The 23,964-nt window shown below is 45.0% G+C and overlaps 6 protein-coding genes across 6 annotated transcripts; 3 read left to right on the forward strand and 3 right to left on the reverse strand.

The window, feature by feature from the left end:
- Positions 1-271: 271 nt before the first annotated feature.
- JR316_0012732 (uncharacterized protein) lies at positions 272-648 on the forward strand (the record flags this gene model as incomplete). The annotated part of the gene is made up of 3 exons (XM_047898351.1): positions 272-363; positions 426-493; positions 548-648. The coding sequence occupies 3 exons, from the start codon at positions 272-274 to the stop codon at positions 646-648; spliced, it is 261 nt and encodes an 86-aa protein (XP_047743240.1).
- Positions 649-7,745: 7,097 nt separating this feature from the next.
- Positions 7,746-9,433, reverse strand: JR316_0012733 (uncharacterized protein; the record flags this gene model as incomplete). The annotated part of the gene is made up of 4 exons (XM_047898352.1): positions 7,746-8,508; positions 8,571-9,161; positions 9,220-9,257; positions 9,311-9,433. 4 exons carry the CDS (start codon positions 9,431-9,433, stop codon positions 7,746-7,748), a joined length of 1,515 nt encoding a protein of 504 aa, XP_047743241.1.
- Positions 9,434-10,438: 1,005 nt separating this feature from the next.
- Positions 10,439-12,285, reverse strand: JR316_0012734 (uncharacterized protein; the record flags this gene model as incomplete). The annotated part of the gene is made up of 8 exons (XM_047898353.1): positions 10,439-10,454; positions 10,510-10,946; positions 11,004-11,390; positions 11,448-11,654; positions 11,704-11,784; positions 11,852-11,893; positions 11,952-12,205; positions 12,261-12,285. The coding sequence occupies 8 exons, from the start codon at positions 12,283-12,285 to the stop codon at positions 10,439-10,441; spliced, it is 1,449 nt and encodes a 482-aa protein (XP_047743242.1).
- A 3,095-nt stretch (positions 12,286-15,380) lies between these two features.
- Positions 15,381-17,218, reverse strand: JR316_0012735 (uncharacterized protein; the record flags this gene model as incomplete). Its single annotated transcript, XM_047898354.1, has 9 exons — positions 15,381-15,740; positions 15,796-15,968; positions 16,021-16,172; positions 16,245-16,298; positions 16,356-16,415; positions 16,472-16,628; positions 16,676-16,799; positions 16,860-17,015; positions 17,072-17,218. The coding sequence occupies 9 exons, from the start codon at positions 17,216-17,218 to the stop codon at positions 15,381-15,383; spliced, it is 1,383 nt and encodes a 460-aa protein (XP_047743243.1).
- A 3,920-nt stretch (positions 17,219-21,138) lies between these two features.
- Positions 21,139-22,170, forward strand: JR316_0012736 (uncharacterized protein; the record flags this gene model as incomplete). The annotated part of the gene is made up of 7 exons (XM_047898355.1): positions 21,139-21,262; positions 21,318-21,367; positions 21,424-21,507; positions 21,562-21,690; positions 21,773-21,834; positions 21,898-21,965; positions 22,031-22,170. 7 exons carry the CDS (start codon positions 21,139-21,141, stop codon positions 22,168-22,170), a joined length of 657 nt encoding a protein of 218 aa, XP_047743244.1.
- A 1,092-nt stretch (positions 22,171-23,262) lies between these two features.
- JR316_0012737 (Protein URA2) lies at positions 23,263-23,850 on the forward strand (the record flags this gene model as incomplete). The annotated part of the gene is made up of 2 exons (XM_047898356.1): positions 23,263-23,637; positions 23,734-23,850. 2 exons carry the CDS (start codon positions 23,263-23,265, stop codon positions 23,848-23,850), a joined length of 492 nt encoding a protein of 163 aa, XP_047743245.1.
- Positions 23,851-23,964: the final 114 nt, after the last annotated feature.

Here is a 23,964-nt window from a genome sequence, read left to right on the forward strand (position 1 = left end):
AGGTTCACAACCTGCAAGGTACGAGATTGTATAGAAAATGCTCTTTTGACATAAAAGGACAATGGAGACACAAGGCACAACTGTTGGCAGGCCATTAATTTGTTACCGGCGTTGTTGTACTCCGAACGTGTGTCAAGCTACTTGAGGTAGGCGATAAATATAAATATGTAACTGTGATCTGAACATCTTGACATTGTAATTTGTAAGTTTATTGCTTCTCAACAACAGGCCAATATCGGGACCGACGGAGAAATCAGCTCTGATCTGCGGAATGAAACTCAACATCGGTACGTATCACATTAACGGCATATTTGACAAGACTGGGACGCAGATTGAGCCTATCTTTACATGGAAGGAGATCCCGTATGTCGTCCCCGTCCATAGCTCAGATAAGACGCAGTGTATTGACGCGCCATATCTATTAGGAAAGGGGACACTCTCGCGCTAGCCCTTACCCCTGTGCTCAAGATATATGCTGTCGCCGACATTAAAGGTATGCTCCTAAGTATGCTCAGCGTTCTGAACCGCCACACCAAATCTTTTGTAGTCTCCGAAGTGGTCAAGGGAGAGGTCCAATCCGGTGATATTTTCGCGGAAAAACTCATTCCACTCCCTCCAACGTCCAACTGGGAGGTCTACGTACATTGATGATAACAGTAAAGCCAATAAGATCAGAAGGCTGTAGAGTTCCCAGTTGGTACTTCTTACTTTTCATTGTTGACGTTGGCACCAAGCTTAAATGAAATATTTAACTCTTGATCTATGATACCTGTGTGCCCTAATACATAGCTACGCGCTTCGAATAATGCACAATAACTGCATTTCAGGGTGACCGCGCATGAATTCTCTCTCAGGGATGTGCGAACAATGATGCGTCGAATCGATCCGCAACGATTTAAGTAGCTGGCGTGCAGCCAGCCCTCGCTCGGTATAGCTGAGCAAAGCAAACAGCGTGTGAGAGTTGTGATGAGGATGCATCCGATATGTACCACGGACGCACCGGTCTAACACCCAGTGCGCCATGCGTATGCTCGCAGGCGGGTATTGCAGAACCTCCTTCCGCGTGTTATCGTGTGATCCCGCTCGCGACGACACCTCTAAGCCAGCCACAAGCCACAAGCCTGCATGCCCGCGACTGACGTATAAACGATGTCGCTGACTGGTCACACCGCACTCCCAAGCCAGCTACGTGGCCTCCACCGTCCATTGCAGAGTTGAATGTAAGTAACGTCGGCGCGAATGATGGTGTGTTGAATCAACTCGGGACAGCGTAAGGGCAGTTCGATATTGCAGATATCGGTGCGAATAGAGCAGCGACAGGCGATAAGTGAACACGAAGGTGTACATGTGAGGTATGATGACGAGACTGTACGTCGTGTGCATCCGCGCGCGGGAGTTAATCAGCACCGCGGACGCACCTATCTCGCGCCCAGCGCCCCATTGACACTGCGCGTACGCTCAAACGCGAGTTTTGACGTCTCAGTTTAGAATATCCGTCCGCATGTTTATGGTATGATACGATTAGCAGCCACCAGCACTCGCACTCGCACTCGCACTCGCACTCGCACTCGCCCGCCAGGGACGCGTAATGGACGTCGATGATTGGTCCCAACGCACTCCCAACATACAGTCCCACCACGTCTGCCGTCGTCCATTGCAGGAATCTGGCAGGAGGTGGAATCGAAAGCGAATGCAGTATGGTAGAGATGGTGATGTGGCGACGACGCTGGACTCTATTACTTTGACGAGGGCGATGATGTGTGGGTAGATGTTATATTGTAAGGGCTGACAGCCCATGTGTATATGCCAACCAGGAAATCTTTGTACGTTGAAATGACAGTGAGACGGTGGATGAACTGAGGGCGTGGATGAACTGAGGGCGTGGATGAACTGAGGGGGTGGATGAACTGAGGGGGTAGACGAATTGAGCGGGGATGAATTGAGGGGGTGGATGAATTGAGGAGGTGTGGGATATGTGAACAATTAAAAAAGCAAATTTAAGCACTTACGATGGATGTGATTCACATGCATTGATACCACCCGCCCCAACTGAGCTTCTCGATTCCTCTGCACCTCATTGTAGCCAACCCGCATACAGTCTGTCTTTAAGTATATGCACAGTCCCATTTCCATGAGCGCTCACCGAACCCAATTCCAATGCTTTTCCTTTCCCTTCCAATGCAGATGTTGTGCCAAACCGAACGTGAGATTAAGAGATAACTCTGAACTTGGATTTGAGCCGAAACAACGCGAAGCGAGGTAGGAATGCGCACTTACTCTGAAGCATGTCCGCAGAAGCGCTCTCGCTTACCCACGGGGTCCCATTCCTATTCCATCACTCCAACCCACTTCAGTAGTGGGACCACGTATGGTTCAAAATGGGCAATCCCGATCAACGGTTGGATGAAGCGGGAGATACGGTGTGGGTGAGTCATGTGTATGGGCAATTGTTGCCTGTATCCCGCATAGGATACCTCCCAGAGCTATCACAGTGGAGAAGATGTTATAATTGGGAACGCACATACTGAAAACGGGGAGGCTAACTGAAGGGGCCTTGAGGTCGAATCGGGAACCGTGGATCGAATGGGTTGTGATGACGTATGCGGAATATATGCAGGCTGGAGCAAATTGGGCGCGTTGAACACAGTAGCTGCATAGAAAATTATCTGCTCATGGGAAACGTAAACGATTTAGCGAATTGTGCTTTCTGGACTCGGTGGCAACTTCGAACAGAGTCGGGACTCGGGAAGCAGGACACGTGCTAACACTGGGGGGTTTGGCATATATAGTCGGGCCCGTCTTCGTCGATTTCATGTCCGATTCCATATGTAAAGTATTTAGTTATTTAATCACATGCGTATATCTAGCTTTCCCTTTGAAAAATATGCTGCTGTTGTGATTGTACAGTATTTTGTGCTTATTAATTGAGAAGAATTCGAAGCCGAAAGAACAATTATATTTCATCATTCTTCACCGGCAGGTCGCAGACCACATGTCATGTACGTCTCATAAATAATAATTAATATGACTAATCACGCTTTCAGATGTTCTCAAGCACGGTCACCCGATGTTGTGTAGATGGTGCACGACGCCCGCCCTGTGATCAGCAGCGGCGTCTGCAAAAAGAAAAGAAATGTATTTGCGCAGTTTGTACTCTAAAAAATGTGTAACGACTGCGGGAGGTAATCTACTCCGGAAAAAGTCGTTCGGGGTGACCGGCGCACATTCACTGGTCGGCGGCCTGATCACTCGCTTCCTCCGCGTGGCTGCTGAGACCCATTGAATCAAACTCCAGCATTAGCTTTGAAACATCGCTCAGTAGAGACAAACAGTGAAGCGGTAATAACAGCTTACCCTGTCCAATGGTAGTACGTGAAATAAACCTCTAAAGGGATCAGTGACAAGATTTGTCAATGCACAGTGTGATATAACTTGTGAGAGTTTAATCACTCGGGTCTGCGCCGTTTCCCTACAAAGATATCCTCCAAAGGTAAAGCTTTTGTAAGGGTCAAATATGGTTGTATCAATCGGAACAAGTTCTCGCAGAATGAGAAAGTGGCCGTCGGCATATTGGTTCTCGGATATGGGATACCGATAGTGAAAAATGTGAGTCGTTATTCCGGCATACGAAGCAGCGTCCTGAGGATCGTCAGATCGGAATGTGATAGAACTATTTTTGAAGGTTGTTGCTCCTGAAACACCGTAGCAAACTCCTTTGCGAGATATTTCTTTCACAAATGTTACGTCCCTTGGCATTGTATGAGTAGCTCTACCCAAAAGTTCGCAGAGCTGAGTATGATACGCTTGCCCTAATGGAGCGACATCAGACTTGCTTCGCTGGGTATATGTTGGCGAGTCAGGATCAAGGATTGTTGCCAAACGAAATCCTTGAATGTCCTCTTGGTCGATATTGTCCATGACATTTACAAGTTCAATGACTGATTTCCGCAAAGAAGTATTGTCAGAAAGCGCAGCCCGAATGTTTGCACTCCGGGCAGATGTGTAAAGTAGAGTAGATTCTAATTCGCCTAGAAAAGTGTTGATCAGCTTTGATGGTAGAATATGTGTAGAGGCCCTACGTACCAACTTTCATATTGGTATTTACACGATGGAAGAAATTAATATATCGCTCATAATGAGGGCCGCTATGAGAGTGGTTTGGACCAAATAGTCCCAACATATCGCCTATATGAAGAGCGGCATGATGTGTTGGTTTCAATGCTTGGTCGGGATAAAGGGACCTCAGCCTGGACACATAGCGAGTCATATAACGGTTGTATTCCTGGATTTGAAGTTCAGATGTAACACGCATATTTGCAATTCGAACGGCAGAGACGAGATCCATGAAATGTGAAAGCATTCTCCGTTTACGCTCAGTTCCATTCGCCCAGAGCCGAATAAGCGTAATAGGCAAGTGAATTGAGCAAATTACTCGCCAGTTGTCAGCGCTAAGTTTCCCCCGTCTGAATGTACCCCAGTCGGGAGGTGCGGGGGTAATCCATGTTGGAAGTTGAGTACGTGTCATCTCAGACCAAATTTCTTCCATGACATCGATTCCGAGTACAGGACGTGCAGAATCGTCTACAGTGGGGATATACATTTGCAGCTCTTGAGACGCCCCCGTATTTCGCTCTATCTGCATAGCAAGAGCGTGTTAATTTTACAGGTTAAACGAAACTGCATCAAATATATGCTTACTTCTCCAATTATCTTGTCAAATAAACGCCGCTTTGCGGTTTTCCTTCTTGTATCGACATCACTGGTGGATATGTGCACAAGATTACAGATGTACAGAAATGCAGCAACCGACCCTTGGCCATATGCCCAAGAATGAGATGCCTCAACATCTTCGCTAGCAAAGAGATGTCGTAAGATTCGAATGATAAGCGCACGATCAAGGCCACTATCCAAAGGAAGAATAGGAGTTTGTGATATAGCCAATTCATCGTTGGATGGGTCATCATCCAGAGAAACTAGGGAAGTGCTGACATCTACATAATTTGGACTGTTCCTCTGTATAAAAATATAACCGTAATGAGAATCCACATTGTCCAAAATACAATAGTTATGAGTACTCACCCAAGCCAATATGTTATTAACAAGTATCCATTTTGTCCCGATGATGCGCCGGTGACCTTCTCCAATGATGTCATTTTCAACGCAGATCTGATACAGAACAGGGCGCGGATGCAAAAGAAGCTTTGTTATTAGGTCATCGTCGTTAGACCGGATGAGCTCCCGGCACTGTCGCAAATGCTGAAGGTGATCTTTGGATGTAAAATGTCGCTCATGAGGAAGTGAGGGTCCAATACCATCCCCACCCTGAGCGCCTGTGTTAATTTGAAAGACTGAGCGACAATGATTTTGGAATAAATTGAGGTCAAGCGCGTGCATAGGATCAATGACAGTAAAACAGATAACATCCCAATATGGAAGCGTATGAAGAGGCGACCACCATATGCCATATGATTCGAAAATAGTTTGCTGCTCCTTTTCACTGGCCGCATTCTTCCAAAGGTTAGCAACATGCTGAATATGTTGCAAATCCTTGGACGGCCATTCTGCTCGATCTGTAATGTCTATATCGTCAAGATCAATTTCGCAAAAGGTGCAGAAATAATGAGATGTTGTAGCGCCCAGGCCAGCCATCTGGCGTGCAGCCAGCATGTCACAAATCAGAGAAATGAGCATAGCTTTGTAAAGTTGGCTGAATAGGCTACTCTCAGTCCGCGAAAATCGAACACCCTGGTACCAAAAATCCAAAAGATCTTCCATAACCAGTTCAACGTACGGATATATGTCTTCCTTCGATGGTTTATCTGGGCCGGGGATAACACCTGCAACATACATGTTTTCGTGGAGATATCAAAGATGTGCCGGGAGGTTGAGTAAAACCATCCAAATACCAGTCGATGATATACTTTGTTTGGCGGTTTTATTGTGGAATGGGTTGAAGCTATCGACTGATAGGCTAAATAATAGCCTCCCCTCGCCATTATTACCGGGAATGAACTTGTTTCCAGAACCATCTTCTAGATTTTTAACAATACTTGCTGACCAAATGTCATTAACGGGTGAGGTGGGGGAGGTGCTGCTGAGATCCACATTCTGTTTGTCGATAAGTTCTTCCATCCCCTTTCTAGAGAGTAGACGTCCGACCCAATGCTTCAAATCCTGATGGACGTACTTCCGAATTGGGACTAGGTACGAGGTCCCACGGCTTGTAGTTTTTTCTTTCCAAAGAGGCATGTTACACTCATTGGACTCGGGGGTGCGGCGCTGCATACAAATTGAAATGAATGGATTACTGTCGTTGAGAGGACTATCACCGGGTTTGAATGGGTATAGTTTGTGGCAGGTTGGGCAAACAACAAATTGGCGTGTTTCAGGGTTCAAGCGTGCTCTATGTGCTCCTGACTGCGGATCCGCCGGTATCTCTTCCACAACAGTCTCGGATGCATTGTTAGAGCGTAATAGAGATCGAGCGCCTGCCAATAAAGTTTGTAATGCTCGCCGCGGTACAAAAAACATATTTTCCATGACGAGGGAAATATAGACAGCAACCCTCTGTCTTGGATTCAATGAAGGCAGAGGTGTGAAATATATATCTGCAATATAAGCCAGTATTATAATCAGCACAATATAATTCTTTTTGAACAAGGGATTTCATACCTGTATTGACGTATGGACCATTTACGCGGCTATTTCCTCGCTGCTGAGACCACTGAACTTCTTTCATCCATACAAGTTCTCCCATTTTCTCCATAATACAATCCAATAAAGGTGTAATGTCATCAGAGTGCTGGATGAATGGATTTGTTGCCCAGTTGTAGATTTCTCGAAGACGATGCGCAGCAAGTAAGTATGTTCTGTTGACAAGGCTGTTTTTCAACGAGTATAGCCCATGATTTGGAAGTAGAATTTCGTCGTCATTGGGCCAAACAAATTGGCCATTGTCTTCTGGTTTGTTTACAAAGTCAAACGGACGCAGAGCATCAGACAGTGACTGGGACATTATGATATCTATTTCATCAAAGACCTCTTGAAACGGTGAGCCATCTGTGCTGCCGTCAGGAACATGTACTGGCTGTGGTGCGTGATTAGAAAGTGCTATCAGGAGTCTATCGTCTTTCATGTGATTGTCGCGTGTAGGACGTGTCTGAAGTATACCATCTCCCTCATAGAGTCCAGTAGCGGCATTGAACGTTGTGCAGTGCGATTTGCATCTGCAGTTTACTATTACAGGCCGTGACCGGCCGCCACGTCCACGCCTTATCATGGTGAGAGGAAAAGGAATATGAAATAAAAGAAGTGACATTGAAGCGACAGTACAAAAGTAATGTATCAAGCATGTTCCTACTGCTATTGTTCCCGCTACTACGAGTTTGGAGTAATCTGTGTATTAGTCAGTCACTTGATCTTCTGGCAACACTAGATGGAGATGCAGAAGGCGCAGGAGTCAGCGATGCACGGCCTATATCTAATCGTTTCTTCTTATCCGCTTCTGCCAAATATTTCTTCTGATTAGAACTCCATGTCTCCTCCTTTATCCAACGTGGTCGTCCCTCCTTCCCAGGATAGACACTTAGGCAACGACTCGGGACCCTAGGGTGTGGGATTGGTTGTCCCGCAAATGATCCGTAGTTAGATGAAATGTTTACCCAAACTCCTTGCTCATTAGGAGAAACACCGTCGACGTACATCCACACTTGTGCTTGCCTGAGTGACTGTGCGGCATGTGGGAACTAATTGAAGAGAAGGTCGCCAGATTGAGGCGGTTCTTCTAATGCTGCTACGGGTGGATTATCAAGAGGCCCTGTCGAGCATGATATGGTATAGGTAAAGTCGATTGGGCCGTCTATACCTTCCATCTCTGTGTGAAACACCTTGGCAGATAGCGCGGTAAAATATGCCGAAGTATTATTAGTGGATGTTGCAGTTGAGAGTGAGGTAGTAGCAGATGATAAGGAAGCACTTGAATTGGGTGCCAAAGAATGTGGAGGACTGACTTGACTCTGTGGAGTGGCATGACGGGCAACAGACTGGCGTGGTGTTCCCTCAGAAAAGGATGATGCTGCCAAGGATACAGACGCCGGAGAAACAGGCGGGAGCGGCAAGTTAGATGCGTGGGAAAGCATCCGGTCCAACGAAGAATGGGGAGGTGTAGACTGTTGATTTTGTGAAGTGGGGGAAAGAATTGGCGCGGTACGCAATCCTGAAGTGGCTGAAGATTCTCTGATATTCTGAGACACAGGACGTGCAGGCAAACTTCCCACTCCAACATCGATCCGTGACTGGATGGGAGGACTAGGAGTTGATCGAGAAGTAGGCGGATTTAGTGGATACACGGCAATTGGGGCAGCAAGCGCAGCAGGTTCTCTAACTGATGTAGGACTGCGCTGTTGTGCTCTCGGGGTATTCGGTGCAGAAATAGATCCCGGGTCATTGTCAATAATAAATCTATGACTGGTGTTGTGAGCACTGACAGGGGTGTACAAAAGAGAGTTTCTATACAATAGATTTACATGATCAATTGATTTTTTTGATATACATGAAATGAGAAAACTTACGGAGGATTCGTGTCTCTCTCTTCTCCAAATACAATGTAATGTAGACGGTTATAGACCTCGCCAATGTCTTCATACCTGGTAGGTGGACCAAGGATATTGAGCTGGGAGAGCAACGCTCCATAGTCGTCTGTACTGCCAGTTATAATACTGACTACTTGATGAACGTTCTGGGGGGAAACGGCAGACGAGTGAAAGTAGTAAGCAATCACCCGTCGAACTTCAGATGTCTTCTCCTCAATGCCGGCTCGATATGGCGCTGGCGTGAAGGGGAGTGACATTTCGCGGCGGCCACGATTGAAAGGCTCCTGGGGACCACTTTCCCGCCGTTCAACTGGATTAGCAACAGATCCAGAGTGATTGTGACCGGTGCGCTGCCCCGAATGTCCACTAGAGCCTGAGATGCGTCTGAGCTCACAAGTAATTTCTTCAGTCCAATCCTGTTGTGACCGTTGCGCAATAACATGGAAAGACACCTGGATTCCTTCACGGTCCGGACTGCGTTGACGCTCTGGTATATTGGATTCAGAGTGGTAGTGACTGTGCGCTGCAGAGACAGAGAACTCCCTCTGCTCATGAGAGTTATAGGGGGGCCTTGTATGCGCATACTTATAGTGAATAAAAGATCATATTTTAATCAATAACAACTGACCTTGTCATGTTTAGCTCCCCAAAATCGTGAGTAAGAAGCTATGATCAAGAGTGAGATAGCGTATTTGTGTTGATGAATATGGTATACGTACATCAATGTCCGGAAAATGTTCAATCTGAACGAATAGTGGCTTATCATAGTTGGGAAGCCTTTGAGTGTTGAGCGGCGGGCTGGAGTCACTGTTTGGATCAAGGTCCTGGATTATGGATTGCATGTCTAGGTGAACCAAGGTACAGAGAGGCAAAAAAATGTGTTGCTAATAACTGTATCGCAATGCGACAATTGATATCTTTGCTTCGAATGCCAAGATTCAGAAGAGTAACGAGTTAGCTCGGTGATATGGCCCGCATTGTCAGATATGATTTATAAGAATTCGGTGGAAGTATTTGAGTAAAACCACTTGATAAGTTACATCTCATGACCTACAGTGCTGTTTTCCAACGCATAGAAGCACTGAACATTGGCCAATTGGGTGACATGTTGGCAATATGGTTACACCTTTGTATTCTACTGCTTCAAAATTGCTACAACTGCTGACTCTCTTTGCTACTTATTACTTTGTCAATGTCTGGTAACCTGGCTTGTGGCTTAATGCACTTCTAACCCTCTCTGTTACACTCTACCTGGACTATAATGTTAATGCGGTCAACTATGGCCCGTGCGTACGTGTTACTCTTAGGTAATGCGTTCTAGACCAACCTAGAGTCTAGACCACTTGTGCCATTCTTGAATCATGTGACTGACAGAAGCATGAATCAACAAAAAATGGTTGAGTGCGCATGTGCATTACCGTTGCCGCTGAAGAGGCTTCCTATGCTAGTGGTAGCGCAGAAACAATACGCCTGCGTGTTTTGATCCCCTCATACGTTGGTGGCAGATTAACTATTTTGAGGTGTCAACATATATTGTGATCAGCATATGTGATTGGTGTCCAATTGTCTAAGTGGTATGTTTTGGGACTTCCAACACTTATTATTGTGCCAAAATTCAATTCAAGAAGTATTGAAATCAAAGATATAGAATTGTAGAATCATTGTTGTCAAGTATATATACATTATCAAAACTTTTTCCCTCTTTTGGACCATTTTGAATGGCAGGGAACATACAAAAAAAAGATTTCGTATCAAGAATGTTGGGGCACTCCTACCCTCTTTCGGAACCTGTGCTAACACGGTAGGGAGGACGAGCCCTGATTAATTTGAGGATGGTGGCTACAACATTAGACTTGGAAATATCTATTGAAAAATGTAGTTAGTGCCACAGTATAATGAAGAAATATGTTTGACTCACGCAAAGAGTCGGTTGTCGTGATTGAAGTTGTAGTTCTCATCGGTCGGGCGAACATCAAACATATAAAATGGCCTAGCGGCAAGCCAGTTTGGGTTGTATGCCATGATGGGTAAGTCAGTGACAAAGCCCTTGCTGTCGCTGTCTTCTCCAGATGCAACGCGGAGGCGAGGAAATGAGCCGCGATGCTTACCATTGGATCTCCTAAAAAGAACCTGGAGCGAATCAATTGTCTGCAGCCAGTAGGAGAGGGCAGAGGCACGCCAGGCAGGGGGATGCACTTTGTATCTTGGAGCACCCCCTGTGGCAGTGCTTGCCGGGCCATCCTCAAAATCGCTCTTGTCTGAGCTCATCCCTGCAATACCGAGACGTTGTAGAATGGGTACATGCTCTTGTAGGAGGGGGTGCTCCTGGGCAATCCCAAGACGCTTGTGGAAGAGCTAAAACATTGAATAAGTAAATGTAATAATGGAATATACATTAAATTTAATACATACATTTTGTTTTCTTTGCCAGCGGCGCTTAGCAGTGGTTTCGGCCTGTCGAGCAGCATTGTCCGCATTCTTCCTCCGAAAAGCTGCCTGAAGAGACTTCATCCTCTGGTAAAAATAATTCTGGACCAGAGGGAAATAGCTGTGACTATATGCCGATGTGGTAATGAAGTGCTTGGCAAAAACTTGTGAAGCTGATTGGTTCCAATCACTTCGGGGAGAACCAATGAGGTCGACCTTAAAATTGTCAATGTCACAGCAAGATGGACGTGGCTCAGCTGTAGAAGACTTCCAGATAGATCCAAAAACATTGAGCTCGTCACAAGTCAAGACATTCTCGAAGCTCAGAAAATCATCACCGAGCAGTCGGCTGAGCTCTGCTCTGACTTGGCGCTATAGACAGAACAGTGAGACCGAGTATTCCGGATATTATACTAAAATACTTCTCACCATGAGAGCAGTTCGGTCTGCTGGGCGCCTATTTGGACCAAGTGGTCGAGTTGAGATAACTCCAAGACGAGAGGTTGGGGTAGTAGTAGGCCCCTGAGCCGACGCTGCTGCTGCTGCTGCTGCTGTGAGTGACTGGATTGCTGCTAAGACGGCAGTGATGTTAGCTTCTAAACGTGTGAGTCGAACATTGGTCGAGTCCGTTACAATCTACAATAAAAACATTAATATGACAAAAAAATTTCAACCATTCACTTACCATTTGAGCCTCGTCATCCAAGGCAATATAATCTTCATCTTCCATCTCCTCTGCAGAGTCAGAACTGAGTTCATCATGCATCTAAGAATACAACCAAATTTCGTTTGCTAATCAGAGTATGTATAGTGTCAACAAGTAACAGACTTACCTCTTCATCTTGGGGACTGTTGTCAGACGTTTCATCACAAGCCTAACAAAGGTTGTTAGAAAAACTTAACAAATTTTGTGCATAAGACAGTTTGGCTTACGACCATCATAGAACCTTTTACGTCGTTGTTGTGTGGAGCAGAAACAGGAGAAAAATTCTCCAGGGAACCAGTGTGAGTTCCAAAGGATGATTCGCTCCCCGTGTCAGTGCGATTCAAATCAAAACCGCGAATGAAAGACTCGGCGAACTGAGGAGAGAATGCGCTCTGCTGGGCCGTTTGGAAACTCTCGCTACTACAAACAGATGCAGTAACAGAGGCAGAGAGCGATGTTGGTGGACTGCTGTCAGAAAATCCTTTAACATAAGGTCAGTTATTTGATTCCAATGTGCTTTACACAGAACTACGCACCTTTGTAGCTTGCAGTTGCAGACATTGGGTGACTGCGACTGGTGGAGTAGAAGCTTCTGAATGACATCGCTCTTTGAGTTGGGAAGAGGAGCTGAGGAGTATTAGGCTGGAAAATGGACGCCTTTTATGTCTTTGGGATGCTTTGCTTACTTTGTAGAATATAATCAGCGTTCTTCCAACTCTGCCTCATGTTTTCCTATTTCTCAAAGTCATGGCCCAAGATGGAGATATAACATGAGGTTTTGACGAGTCAAGCAACACATTATAATTACCACGTTCAGATAACTTATGGGATATGTAGAATTAATGTGCCCTATATTTGCCGCCCACTAGTACTGCACTCCACCAAGTACACATCACGGTTTTCAAAATATCAATGCCTCTGTTAAACATAGAAAGTATTCACAAATTTTACTTTCCTTAAATCTTTCACTAGAGCCCTATCTAGTGTCGCAGTGGTGCATCATTGTCACCACAAACCGTGTTCATCTGAACTAACAAAGTACCACGGTCATGTAAGTTTTCCCACAAGGGTTTGTGTGCGTGTTCAGGCCCAGAACAGTCATTAGGCTTCTAAACAGCCGAAGCAAGACCTTTTAGGGCTTATTATCTACGCAGTTCATGCGCGTTTTGATTTTTTGGACTTTGAGCGCAGACAGAAGGGCCGCAGCAATGCAAATCAGGACCACACGCATTGTATTACCGTCATCCCAGCTTCTCACCTATGGACCAATATGCACACGAGGATTTAATGCCCGAGTTGATGCTTATTCATGCCCGGGATATCCTTAGCCATTCTCATACAATTGTATCTACCCAAGAGTACCAAGCAGGTCTGAGATAGGCTTGTAAAGCTTCTTAAACCTGGTTCAAATCCATGGCCGGTCTTAAGAGTACAATGTGAATATGTATCCTAGAGCATGTGCTAATGTACGGTCCGAGTCCGGCTCTAATTGCAATGACTGATAAGATAGGTGAGCCAACGTGCTGCAATATTCTCCTTATGATCAAATGCTAATTCAATTCCCAACTTCCCACTGAGATTTTAACCATAATGTTATCATCTACATGATTGAAGGCGTCATATCTAACTCCTATAGGCCCCTTCTGTCCAATTATCAATGGTGATTGGATTGAAACTTCCAATCATCTGACGGCCCGGGTCCGACTCAATGAATCTGACGCTCAAAGGTTAGGACACATGTTGAGCAATTATACCGGAGTTCTAGCACTCACCTGGCTGGTCCCCGAATATACATTGGTTCAGCCGTCACTAAAGCTTCTTCTTCAGCGCTCTGAGGAGAAGGACAATTCTAGCGCAGTATGGCATTAGACCCCATGACGAGAGAATAAAGAAATACTTATCATGCAGAAATTTTCTAGACACTCTGCCATTGTACTAGCGAAAGAGGCATGCCTGTGCAAGTTTCGGTTGAGGTTTACCAAGTTATACTTTGAATTTGCCCTCTCGTCCTAACAAAGTCAATGAGATTTGGGTGAAAAAATGTGGATGGAACTCACAAATCTCTTTACCCATTTTTCAATTATTCTAGAATTTACTCCTGGGCGATGGGGAATGCGAATATACTCATAATTATTGGAGAATATAAGCTCCTTCAAATTCGCAGTCCTGATGTTCTCAGGTGCATACAGACGTCTTGCCTTTGGAACTTGACCCTTCCACTGAGAAAGATTATTGTAGTAGTGGGGATGCTTGTGCTCCATCTCGCCGACAATCAGAAATGAAAGGCCTTGTGGATACTCCTGTAAGTCGATGTCATAAAGCTTTGTATAGATGTCATTATGTATCCAGTTAGACAAAAAGATTTGGACATACTTTCTGGTAAGCAATATTATGACGATTTAATTCGGGATAGTGGACCTCAAATCCCCGTTCAGAATACTTCACAAAGCGAACTTCATAGGAAGGTGATCTTCGTGATATATCTATCAAGTTTGACTGACAGATCAACGCCGCAAGCGCCCGAGGATTTACGTAGACACTTTGACCTAATAGCACAGTTAATAAAATAAATGTACCAATTTGTGTCAAGAAATTCGTACCATCAAACAAGCAACATGAGCAGTCGATGTCAAACCCAGCAAGAATCTCAGACGGTGACATATACAGTCGCATTATAATTTGGATTGGCCTTACAGGCCATGTTGCTAAGAAAAATATGGTGAGCATCTTTAAAAACACATCGGAAAAATTAGTAGTTGTCGCACTATAGATTGTAATGGTATTTGCCCTGCGCACGCAAATTGTATGAAAAGGGATTGTTTCTTGAATTGAATTGTATATATTCTCCATCTTCTGAAGGGCCTACGAGATAATGAGATGTCAGTAAGTGTATGCCGGAGGATGGTAAAGCGTAGTTGACCTCTTGGTGAGACAGTCCAAAAATGAATAAGTCAATATCGGAGTCCCAGTATGCAGGCAACTGGTACAAGTCGTTGAGCTCCATGTTTGAGCTAGACGCATTAACAGGAGGTGATAGACAACCCAACACAGATCCTCCAGCAACAACAATATTTTCCCAGCTTGGGAGCCTTGACAGAGCGCCATGAGAGAAGATATGAAAATTGTTCAGAAAGGCCTCAATACTAGGAACAATGGCACGGTTACCCCGGGGCCTGACAAGTCCAGACTGAAGAGGTAGGAGATGGGATGCTGGAAATTCTTCGTAGCTATTGTCTGGAAAAGTCAAAATGTGCATATTCTCTGTGTCTGAGCGAGGGCGGGAACGTAAAACTGCGTCGGGAACCTGGAATATATTAATCAAGCCCAGATAGGGATCTTCGGTAAGAAAGGGGTGATTCCTGTGCTGAGCAAACCAACGACGAATTTGCTGCTCATAATGAAGGCAGTTGGTGAGTGCAATATTGACTTCCTCCCTGCTAGCATCAAGAGGGAGTAGCAAGACTCGAGATAAAAATTCCTCAATGATTTCAGGAAATGTTGCCATAGGAAAACGTGTTAAAGCTGCCTTCCTGCGACAATTACTTATAACCAAATATATTCCCATAGAGAAAAAAAAACAATTTAACACATTGCATATGGACTCGGATGTTTATTATGTACAAGTCAATGAGTAATCTATGTATGGAGAAATACCATCACGCGCTATTACTCCCTACAGTAGGTAATGCAATTGAAGCAGACCCAGTGACCATCCCGGTTAATGTGAATGCATAGAAGGGATGCGCAGGAGAGGTTGGTGATCCCTCCAAGAAAAGGGGCTGGGAAGATGGATTCACCAAAGTTTCTGATGCGGAATTGGTGGGATGTTCAGTTACTGCGGCGACCTGTAGATGTGGCGGAGGCAAGTGGGACTCCGTGCTGAGCAAATATTTCCCATACAATGTTGAAGAAATTGTAACAAGCAACAACATTGCTACTTGCATAGTGGTGAAGTGGAAAGTATTAGCACTATACATAGTGAGCGGACGTGTCCTAGTTGAAGGGTATTGATCATCCTGTATCACCGTGGTTAAAATTAATTGAACATTAGAACAAACTGATTATGCATACCAATGTGCTATCAATTTCTCCAATACCGGATTCGTCGTTGTTTTGTATGAGTCCAACGTGGATAGTATTGGCAATGGCACCGTGTGTGCGCATCCATGGACTAAATGCGGGTATAACGGCAAAGATGTGAGGCTGGTGATTGACAAGACCAAATGTTATGGCTTGTACTGGAGCTGGGTAACATAATTAGAATGTAATGCTCTCTTTGAAAACTCTTTGACATACCTCGGTAATTGTCGTCATCGAGCGCAAAGGTCCCGCATATCTCGCTAACGCCAAATGTCGCAAAAGCAACATAGCCATCAGAATGGCCAACGGCAACAGTATCTTCGTCAACAAAGATTATATTGACTATCAGATTTTTTGGGGGAGTTCGGCTAGATAAGACATAGCGCGTAGTCGACAAAAGACATCGATGGGTGGTTGAATAGAAGTCTATACCGTCACACATGTTCATAACGGCAACTTGTTCTCCGGACGGTGAGATTGCAGCGGAGCCCAGACTGTAGACCATAGTTGTTATAACAAACAAGTTACAAAGGAATTGCAATATCACTTACAAGGTGTTATCTCGTAGTTGAATGGACCACTTGCTGGAATAGTCATTAAGGCTGTATGCTCTATAATTGACGAATTAGCGTTGTCCAGAAATAATAGATGAAGAAGTATGACACACGTTATTCCTCCTGTACCAAGGAAAGGGATGATTACTATCCGGCTTGAGGCAAAAAATATTCCGCATGAGAATTTATATTCGGAAAGACTCTGAACGTTGGGAGACAATGACACGTTCAGTCTAGCCATTTTCCCCAGCTCATTTGGCTCTATTACGCCTATCAGACCATGACATCAGTAATGAGATGTGCTTGTAATGACTCACCCATGAACGGGTCTTTTACGATGGAAACAGATCGCCCATGACCAATTGCAAGCCTTGATCCGTCTGGACTCAGCTGCAGCGAGTGTATATAGCCTGGTATAATAGCGCTAGATGTAACATAGCTCTGAAAGGGGTGCATTAGAGTCAGTGAGGCGAAAAGTGCACACAAAGAAGTAAAACTAACCCCATCCAATTGCATAGTGATCCTATGTAAAGACCCATTGGCAGATCCACAAAAAATAGTCAAGTCCTCCGATGGGTGCCATGCAAGGGCGCGAATAGATGTACCGCTTTTGTAAATGCCGAATCTTCTCCAAACTGAGTCATGGAGCATGTAAATCTAGGAGTTATTAAGCACACTAAACACCTAGAATAAATTAATGACCTTTCACATACTTCAAGGAGGCCCTCATCGTTACCGACTGCAAGAAATCGACCACTGTGCGAGAGCTTCAGAGTGTGAGCAGCTTCTTTGCCATGCAGAGTGATAATTGCCTGTCGATGTACGTGGGAATTCCTGTAAAATATCCGGGAAGGCGTCATTTCTGGCTCGAGAAAGTTGAGTAAAAGTGACGACTAGAGGATGGGGCCTACACTCAACACTTGTCTTTGGCGTCGATCATTATAAAGATAGAATCCCGAGCCTCAAATTTGGTCAAAAATTATTCTTTCAAAGCATTCCTACAGAGTACGGCCTGCATCGTGTACAAAAAACGGAACTCACATCGTCTGATCTGGTGCCAAGATCACTTGGCTCTTTGTGCGACAGCTATTTTTGAAATATTTGCCACATTTCTAGCCGGCCAAAACAGCCGGCTATTTTTCAAAGATTATTTGTCAAGGAAGCATCAGAGGTAAGGAGCTGAACAGTAGAATATATTTCAAAAGTCGATATCGATACTTTTCAAAGATAATCCCCTGTTTAGGCTGACCAGAAGAAGCTCGATGGACACATTCGAATCCAACTTTGAAATGGCGCAGTAGGATGATGAGGTACTTAAAGTTGCGCGAACTTGAAAGCCAAGTTCCTCAGTCACCCCTACTCATCAGCATCCCCAAAATCAATATGGTGAGCATCATGTTATGCTTTGATTACTACAAGAATTCTGACCACAAGTTCTATCTAGCTTACGCGCCACGAGACCAAGATTGTCGAGTTACCAACTCATAGCACAGAACAAGTTGTGCATGTAATCAGGAGCCAAAGATTACGAGACAAGGTATGTTTTCCACTTTATAGCCAGTGAAGACCTAGAACTAAAGTACGATCCTGCAACAGAAGTACAGGAAAGGGCTGCTTTATTCTTTAACAACGGCAAATCCAATGCTGCTCCAATGTTGACTCGCAGCCACGGACTCTGGCAGTTTCACCGAAACTCCTCAGATTGACATAGCCGGAGTGCTTGTAAATCCTAATTGCATCCCCACGGCATCCACCATTGTCACGGTCGATCGTCATCGTTTCCTTATAATGGGTTACTATGACAGCACCCTTCCTCAAAATCTCAATTTACATGAGATTTGTCCTCATGCGCCCTGGCACGGAGAGCTCATAATATTCTCTCTGGGACGTCGAACTCGCATCCTTTCACGTCCTGTTGGCCGGTTATTTACCCAAAAGGCCATTTCTATGTAAGTTATTTACTTTTAAATTGTGCACAGATACAAGTTTACCTACCATGTATATTTCAGATACGTACGAGCTACCTTGGAGGCGCGATCCGCTGGAGTAGAGTGTCCTTCCCAAATTTCATTCATCACACAATCCGTTTTCACTGCTTAGTTTACTTTCACGATGGTGTCACAGTGTTTGTACAATACATGGGTCAAATAGAACCACAGTCAGAGAGATTATGTCATATTCGATATCCCTCGCGGTTATGCCAGGTGCAGAAAATAAATAAGATATGGAAACGTGCTAATCTGATATGTCTGAATTAAGCCATGGCAGAATTTCAAAATCCGTCCGAGATGTAAACTATGCCTACTGTTGAATAGGTAGTCGAGGTTTGACGGGGTGACATAAACAGCAAAATATCTTTGAAAAATCTTTCCTATTTCTGATCTAATCCAGAACAATAATTATATTTAAAATTTAGTCGCAATATAAGAGACGATTTTATTATCGACTATATATGCCAATCCCCGCAGTGTAAGTTCGGCAAATACCCCTCCAATCGGATATAATCGGCTTGTCGGCCAATCTCGTTGACAATCATTGCCATCGCTCGACAGTAGTCGACAGTACCCTCAGCAGTATCCCCCGAATCTCTCCTCCTCTACTTGGGTTTAATATCGGTGCGACTGGGCCATTAGTGGATAGACTTTACTTCCCATTAATAATGATTAACTCAAAAGCGAGCGCCTGGGGGTCACCGATGCCAACGATTACTGGCATCGATATTTGGGATCCAGTCGACCCCTGATTGTTTCTTTACAGCTCGAACGTATGCGAAGGTTCCTATAAAGCGCCTTCACCTACATTAAAAGCACTGAGAGGAAACAAACAGGATCAGATGGTATGATATTCGATGGATATTCCTGAAAACATGCCACTGCAAGCTCACCGCCACAGTTCTTTCCTTGTCTTTCCATTTCATACTGTGTTTTCCCGCTTCTCCCGATGGGTCCATTTTCTGACATCATGCTATCTGGAGTCTCCCTTATTTGAACGCTTTTACTGGATTTTTTTTTTTGCACCTGTGGCCTCTATCAAAATATCTGGGTATCAGCCTTGCCACCAGCCTATTACGCACCCACGCTCATGCTGGCTTCCTGATCTTATGTCCATGCATTGTACCCACTCGTGTTATGTCTAGGAAAACCAATATCATGGTTGTGGAGTGTGTGTATCAACCGATGTGGTCGGTGTTCCATTTGTAATGGCCATCACGATGTCCATCAAGTCCACGTCCACACAACGGAGCTGCGGACATCCATGAGGTCGAAATACACACAGGACGAACCTATATAAGAACACCACATATTCTCAAAGTTTCTTCACGCCTCTTACTACCTACCTTCATTACCACCACACGGAAGACGATATAACATTATGCCATTCTTCCTCAGAAGAGGGCCGGGGACGTTTCCCCAATCCTTGGTATACGCTTCGCCTTCGATATATGTGCCACCACGGAGTTACACCACTCTTCCTCCACATATCTGTCTATCGCTACACACGACTGCGTGTCAGTTGTGACCTTGGGCAAGCGACTTGGAGAGGGAGATATGATGGCGGCACACCTCCTTGCCCACTCTCGACCACGCATTTGATATACTGGAACGCCTGCTGTCACCACAAACATCCTGTTTGCACCGCAATGCAGTAAATGGCGTGTACTAAAGCGCCTGGAGGAATACAATACCCTCACTCACATCCACACAAAGATGAATGGCGCCCGTAGTGCTCGTATTGCAGCAGTGATGATGGCTTGGAAGAAGATATTTCATTGACAATTGTCGTGAAAATCATGGTGTGATGGGTTTGGGACATAAATTAGACTCTTGAGGTTACATATATACAGATATCAAGAGATGTTATTAATCCACGCTATTTACACAGCTTTCTCACTGAGATTCTGGATGCAAGGATATAGTTTTAGTTGATTACTACAGGGGTCCGTGCATGGGAAATATGTGTGCTCTGGGCCAGTCTGGGCCCAACTGAAATTGCACTCATAGGCTATGTCGGCTGAGCTGCACACAAACAAGCTCGTGTTGTGCAAGTGCAATGTGTACAAATACCTGATGTTCATCAAGCAAGATCGCGCGACACCAATGTCTGTATGATCTGAATTGTGTTGTGACAGATATCCGGCGGTTCTGCATGAAATGACATGCTTATTATACGTCAGAACATTACTGAAGTGTAACATAGGTAGGCTCCGACGGTTGATGCACACCCACACCGTAACGCAGAAGTACTGGAAAGCATCAGTCAACCACACCATATATGGTACAACGCAAGCGCCAACGGAATGGCAGAACACATATCGAAGCCAATTCTTTTCAACTTTGAAACTGAGGTCAAGTGACAGCAAACAGGAATAACAGGAGCACTATTATAATGTTTTTGTGGCTAATATACCAAATGCGGGTGAGTATTCTATGAATCAGTTACCGCCCACTTCGGAGGGGTGACCGGGATTTCGAGCTTCCGACATGTACATTCAAGATACTCAGGCAACACACATGTCATTTCAGAGTCTTGGGTAAGGTACATGTTTAATTATATCGTATGTTTCTTTTTGTATTTACTCAAGAAGAAACTAGAATAATCTTCCCGTCATATTACCATACAAAATGTCTAGTGTCAAGATGAGACATGATTAAACCCTTTGATATATACTCACAGGCCTCGGATATCCAACTCCATACGGTGCAAGAGAGAAAGAAGCCTTTAAAACAGACGATGAATTTATTATCTTCCTTACAAGTTACCCTTCCCCACCACAGTCACAATGTCCACCAACGCCAATTTTCCCAAACAAAGGAAACTTAAATTCTTCTACGATGGTTTGGATAGGGATGTCGAGTTGGTACTCTTACTCGCCCGCCCCATGGACAAGTACGCATTCTGCTGGAGTATGTGGTTCCATTCACTTGATGGCAATAAAGTGCTAATGCCCAATTGCTAAAGAGGTCATAAAATGCCAAGCTGGTGTAAAACATTCTGAACTTGTCACCTACGTTGACAAAACCGCACTTGCTGTTCCCGATGCAAGTCTACACTCCAATATATATAGTGCGACACTTTGCTTACATGTACCGCATGGCTGCAGGAGGATACTGGACGTGTCATCCCTGGATCGCCCGTTGTTCCTTGTCAGGTATGAGGTGACATCCCTTTCCATGAGTACAATACTCATTGCCATTTTGACTAGGCTGGCCAGAAATGCACAATGAAAATGGATGAAGAGGGCAACAATTATCTTACCCCTACCGTGGACTATGAGGCACCTACATCTATTACATGCTACTTTGATACAACCGACCGGGCGGATATCATATTTGTATGTCCATCACTGCAAATTCTGTCGATCATTGACATGTCAGTATATTCCGGGCTCAATGAACGAACTTTCACGTGCACAGGGGCTCCTGGAAGGAAGCGATAAGACAACAATGTGTCCAGTTACAAAGTTTCGAGATATTAAGTATGTAAAGAATTCTACAGTCATTCTGCAATACAAGCTCATGCTCTGATTTTCGTTTCTCAGACCCGGAACGACCCTTATGCTGGAATTCACCCCAATGCTAAGTGTCTATGCTGTCGACGGATACCATGGTGAGTAACGCCTTCATGAAACCCTTTTCTAGATGACTCACATTATCCATCATGTCAATCAATAGCTCAAGATATCTTCAAGTCGGCATCGGAGTCCCAACCATTACTTTGCCAAAATCTCAATGATCTCCGGCGTTATACGAAGTGGGAGGTTCTTACAGATAAGGATAGTGGTTGTGTCAAAATCGTGCTTCAAGATGACTAGCAACGTATATATCATACATTCATATTATAACGCGAGCAATGGCTTCGTCGTTGAATACTTTCATGTTATATTGGCATTCTACGTATGCGATTATTGGAGTGTACACCTGATATCTCTATCGAGCTTCTTCTCCACAGGTTGCTTTAAATAGTCCCTACGAGTTCAAGCATTAGCTCAATTTTCATTCCACGTGTCAATGGGATAGGGGTAGCCCTTACACGGGACCTTCTTCATGCCCCAGCTCCGTTGGGGGTCATACCATGCTTCTCATAAAATATACTGCCAGCTACATCAAACGCGCATCACGCAGTATCACCATCGTCGAGACATCATACCCAACACTTTGTGGTTTCCGCTGGTTTCCGAGGTGGTCAAGGACGAGGTCCAAACCAAGGACATTTCCAGGACTTCCTCCAACGTCCGACTGGGTGGTGTCGATACCACGCCATTCGTTTCCAGTTACCCCTCCCGCCAGGAGATGTCGTGGTCCAGAAATCTGATTGAGTAGAAACCGTGGGATCTCCAAATAAGTCGGTAGACGGACTCGATCGCTACTGCTGTCAAAGCGTCCCTCGTCATCCAGTACCTCCTACTAAACCTACCAATGGCTACTGTGGAGAACACGCACATACACGGCTTGTTGAGGGCTGGTAAGGCCAGACGATGAAATGTTGTAGACGCGCGGGTGGGTGTATGGTCATGATGGTGCGCGCGGCGTGCGGTGCGTTGATTTGGGTTGATGTATTTGCAACCAGATACTGAGTGCTGGTGAGAATAGAGCGCGGAGCAGCGTGAATGAATCTGAAGGCGAGTATGTGAGACTGTGCACGCACCTACCTGTATAGCACCCACTGCGTCGCGCGGCGCTGAAAACGAATATGGTGTCCTTTACATGCGGTCTTGAGCTCCTTCCGCACACGGCACCGACCCAACTGGTATATGGCATATTCGAATCGGATAGGATTTCTGGAAAGAGATGGCTAATGGCGCTGTGCGAGAATCAGTGATGCTGCACACCGACGGCGCCAGCTTCGCCTGTCTATTGCATGGGCTGAAAGCGAGTGCGCGCTTTTTCACGAGCGCACCGATATGATGGATGGTGTAAGGGAAGGGTGGAGGCTCACCATCAAGATAGTTACAGCAGACCCTGTTCTGGGTGTGGAAATGGCCTCGACCGTTAAAGTTGCCTGCTTTGGATACGACAAATATGAAGTGTACCTCAAGGCACTCATTTTGACTGGTATCGTTCCGCCCAAGAAGAACATTCTCTTCTCCATCGGAAGTTATAAGGAGAAGTTAGAGATCTTGCCTTTGGTGCAGAAGCTCAGCGCTGCTGGATACAACATCTTCGCTACTTCGGGTACCTCAAATTTCTTGACAGAGCACGGTGTGCATCCGAGGGCAGTTGGGATGGTATCGTTGATGAGATGGAGAACGTTGAGATTGGAAATGGAAGCGGGATTGATGGTAGCTCTTTTGACAATGAAAGCCAACCCAAGTTTTCAAAATATCAGCATATTCATTAAGCACATTTGAAGTCAGAGATCATAAAGTAAGGTAAAGAAGGAGATCTCGGCTCCATGTAAATCTGCCCAGGAGGATATCAAGGCCAAAATCATCCGCCAAACGTGGCTAAAGTTGCCGCTTGTTATTCCTGATGGGTGGGATTTGTCTCGGTAAAATCTTGAGATCTTCACTTTATTATACAAGCAAAGGCTATCGTAACCGCTATATCTACGACAAGAATGAAAATACAGGCTGGATTTGTGCTACTGAGCATAGTCTTCAAAGACT

The sequence above is a fragment of the Psilocybe cubensis genome, chromosome 12 (genome assembly GCF_017499595.1).
Source record: "Psilocybe cubensis strain MGC-MH-2018 chromosome 12, whole genome shotgun sequence".
NCBI lineage: Eukaryota > Fungi > Basidiomycota > Agaricomycetes > Agaricales > Agrocybaceae > Psilocybe > Psilocybe cubensis.